This window comes from Phaethon lepturus, unplaced genomic scaffold (genome assembly GCF_000687285.1).
Source record: "Phaethon lepturus isolate BGI_N335 unplaced genomic scaffold, ASM68728v1 scaffold25011, whole genome shotgun sequence".
NCBI lineage: Eukaryota > Metazoa > Chordata > Aves > Phaethontiformes > Phaethontidae > Phaethon > Phaethon lepturus.
The window spans coordinates 637-4,538 of record NW_010515903.1 but is presented as its reverse complement, the minus strand read 5'-3'; the positions used below and the strand labels follow the sequence as shown (position 1 = coordinate 4,538).

Here is a 3,902-nt window from a genome sequence, read left to right as displayed (position 1 = left end):
CCTCGCGGCCAGAGACCCTGGCAACTCCTGGGCTGCATTTGCCCTTTGGCCTACTGACAGTTTTCTGGATCTAAAAGTTAATTATGACTGAGCTCATGGCAAAAATGCCTTGTGGGGGTCCAACCTTTGTACTTGCCCTGCTGAGATGTTGCTTGGGCTGTGCTGTGTCGACCGCAGGACGCGGAGATAACTGGGCTTAGTGAGTTGTGGCCTCAGGGCCAGCCTGGCGTTCGGTTGGGACACGACATGCAGGAGCTTTCTCTGGCTACCCCAGGGCTTTAGCTGCAGGGTGCTGCTGGGCTGAAGCTGGCGGTGTTTAGGCAGGTCCTTCAGCCCACAGTGTTTGCTCTGTGCCAACAGGGTCGTGGCTGCTGCCTGACTTCTTGCTCACCTGTTACAAGGTCTGGGTCTAACCGTTGCTGAAGGAGGGAGTCCCAGAAAGAATCTCAAGTCTCTTGTTTTTTTCTTTATTTGCAGGCCTCGAAAAAGCTGGTGGCAGCCACAGGCCAGCAGTGCCTGCCTCTGTCTGTAGATGTCAGGCAGCCCCAAACCATTGTGGCAGCAGTGGATGAGGCACTGAAAGAGTTCAAGCGGATTGACATCCTCGTTAATGGTGAGCTGCTGGAGTGGGCAGGGAGAGGATTTGGTACAGACTCCTTGCTAGGAAGGGCGTTTGCCTGCATGGTGGTTGTATTTGCCTGGTGTCTGACTTATGCTGCTTTGGCCTGGGAGCATCTGGGCAGCCCCTGGGAGCGCAGAGGGGCTGGGCTCAGAGGAAGCAAAGACCTGTTCTTAATGTGTGGCCATACAATCATCCCTGCTCTCACTATACCAGCACCCTCCTGCTCTCAGGCTGGCCGTGCTGCTGGGCACCCAGAGCCACAGGCTGTTCATCCCCTTATCAGGGCCATCTCCACGTGCTCCCCAGTCTACCCAGACGGTATCGCTCACCGTCCCTCTCGCAGAAGTGCCCTGAACCTGCCTGGTCTCTCCTGGCCCCATCCTGACTGTGCTTCCGGCTGTTTGTTCCTCAGGTGCTGCAGGAAACTTTCTGTGCCCAGCCAGTGCCCTGTCCTTCAACGCCTTCAAGACAGTGATAGATATCGACACCATTGGCACCTTCAACACCTCCAAAGTCCTTTTTGAGAAATATTTCCGGGTAAGTGGAACCAGAGCCAGAGGGCTCGGTGGAGAGGCTCCTGGTAGGCAGGGGATTAGCGTCAAACAAACCACACTTTGCTCCTGAGAAATTCATGGAAGTATGGAGAGCAGAAGGCAGCACAGCAGCCATTTGCCCAGGGCTGTGCTGCCGAGCCTCTGCCACGCACTCACCCTGCTCACATCCAGTCCGTTCCCTCACAGGGATGGCAGTCCCTGTGCAGGAACTGGGAATCCTGCCCGTTCCCTAGCCCTGGATGACCGTCCCTCCTAGCCCAGCTCTCTTGTCCCACCGCTCCCCCATGTGACCTCTCGTGCTGCTCCCTGCCTAACTACATGTCTCCTTTCCTTCCCCAGGACCACGGTGGGGTCATCGTTAACATCACGGCAACCCTGAGCTACCGAGGGCAGGCCCTCCAGGTGCATGCTGGTACTGCTAAGGCTGCCATAGGTACCTAAATGCTCCTTGCTGGGGCTCCGTGAGCTGTATGGGGCCAGTAAGGAAGCCTGTTCTTCCCAAATATTGGGATGGGAAGATGTTCTTGGGAGAGGTGAATATGAATTGGTGTGGTTATTACGTGCCTGGGTTTGGGATGAGACTCTTCTAGGGCCCTTTGCTCTTGGCCAGAGACTCCTGTGGCTTTTTGCCCTCCCCCAAAAGTTGCTGAAATGGCTCTGCTTTCCATTTCTCATTCCTGTTGTAATCCCTTCCCAGATGCCATGACACGTCACCTTGCTGTGGAGTGGGGACCCAACAACATCCGAGTGAACAGCTTGGCACCGGGCCCCATTACAGGCACCGAGGGCTACCGGCGGCTGGGTAAGGCAACCTGGGGCTCCTGTCTGCCTCGGTGGTGGCTCATTGGTGCCTGTCTGGGGCTGTGACGGACCACCGGTGCCATGCAGCCTGTGGGGCATCTGATGCAGCCGGGGCCGTTGCTGCTGGGCATGGCTGTCCTGTGACTCAGCTGGCACGTCTTTTTGGGGGAGCAGCCCTTCCTGCATCCTCTGTACCTCATAGGGCACTGATTTTTTTTTTTTTCTCTGTCAAGTGGCAGCTTTTTGTGCTCTCTGACGCCATGACGTAACATGCTTCCTCAGAGCTCAGCCTGGCCAGCTGCCTTGCCTGATGGTTTAGCTCTTGCAGTCTGTTCAGTGAGGCGCTGGCTCAGCCCTGGAGGCTGGGAAACCTCTCTGAGGTCCCGTCTTGAACTCACTGCTGCAGTACAAATCCCACTGCTGGGCTTGAGCTCCCCTCGTTTAACTCTCTTCTCAGGCCTTTGTCCCTGGGGCTGTCCCCAGAGCTGTGCCAGGATCTCATCTAGGTTCCCTGGGACTCTCGGCAAGCCCCGTGCAAGCAGTGTTGCAGTGTCTGGCAGGCAGTCGTGGTGGGAAGGTGGTCCCATGGTCCTAGCTGACTTTCTTCTACCACTCTTAGGTGGGAGATTTGCTGAGGAAGCAAGCCAGTTTGACATGATCCCCCTCCAGCGCGCAGGGAACAAGACGGAGATAGCCCACAGCACGCTGTACCTGGCGAGCCCCCTCTCCTCCTACGTGACGGGCACCACCCTGGTCGTGGATGGTGGGAGCTGGCTGACCTCTGCCAACAACTTCCCCGCCTTGCTGGGTATTGCTTCATCCTCTGCTAAACTCTAGGTGACGTGCATTTCCCCCTCTGTGGGATTAGAGCAGGGCTCGTGTCAGAAACCCTGTTGCTCCATGGTACAGGGGCATGGTTGCCGTGGCAGTGGGTACAGAATTACCTTCTTCAGGTGCCTTGGTCATCTCGTACCAGGCTCTGCCCCTCCTGAGGCAGCTGTGTGGCACATCCTCTCTTAAAGGAGAAGGGGCAGATGTGGGGTGTCAGGGTCTCTGGGTGAGGGCAGCCAGCCTAGGTCTTGACTTGGCAACGCCTGTTCTCAAACCTTCCTCTGCTTTTGGGAAGGTGGAGCAGGGTCACCCCCCATGCTGTTGTCAGAGCAGGCACAGAGCAACCTGGGGAACATCTCCGAGTCCTCCTGGACAGTCCTAGGGATGACTTGGGAAGGGCAGGAGAACTTGCTGGGGTTTTCCTCTGAGCCTGCAGTTGACGTGGTATCGCTTGGCACTCCTGCTGGAAGATGCTTGTCTGGACACCTCCAAGTGTCCCCTGACGCTTCGTGATGCCCCTTTTCTGTGCCCCACCAGCAGGACTGGGCACAGGGAGTCCTGACAGCCTCTGCCTCTCCTTTCTTCCTTGCATGAGTTCCTGCAGCGTGTCTTGCGTTGCGGTTGAACGGCACGTGGGACTCGTGCTGGCCGTGTATGTCTGCGGAGGTGGGGAGGAAGCTGGCGCCTGGTTACTGGGGCCTGGCGCTTTCTGGAAGAGGGGTCTCCTTGTTTCCCCTCTCCCCCTGCTTGGGTCCTGCCTGGCAGCCTCCATGAGCAGGGCAGGCCCAGGCAGGACTGCGTACCCACCTCCGTGCTGTCTTGCAGATTTCTGGGCTGCAGGAGCAAACCAAAATCAATGATGGACAGCCTGGGATTGACCGAAACGTAACCGAACGCTGCTGCTCTGGGACATCTCGGGGTGACGTCTCCCCGAGTCGGAGCCGATAGCTGCTGCCTCTGATCAGCGACTGGTGGTGGTGACGCTGGCGATGCTGCGTCCGCCTGGGGGAGGGGGTGCTGGGTGGGGAGCAAGCCCACCCCCATTCTGTGCCGTTACTTCTGAGCTGTCGTGGCTGAGGGCGCGGGGATGGCGC

General features: G+C 57.8%; 1 protein-coding gene across 1 annotated transcript in view; it reads left to right on the top strand.

Moving 5' to 3' along the window:
• DECR2 (2,4-dienoyl CoA reductase 2, peroxisomal) overlaps positions 1-2,814 on the top strand; it is a gene marked incomplete at its 5' end in the record, with an annotated part of 4,049 nt that extends 1,235 nt beyond the window's left edge. Inside the window, 5 exons of the mRNA XM_010295924.1 lie at positions 478-613; positions 1,035-1,159; positions 1,516-1,609; positions 1,874-1,978; positions 2,597-2,814. Coding sequence (XP_010294226.1) covers positions 478-613; positions 1,035-1,159; positions 1,516-1,609; positions 1,874-1,978; positions 2,597-2,814 — 678 coding nt within the window. The remainder of the gene's footprint in view (positions 1-477; positions 614-1,034; positions 1,160-1,515; positions 1,610-1,873; positions 1,979-2,596) is intronic.
• Between the last annotated feature and the right edge of the window lie 1,088 nt (positions 2,815-3,902).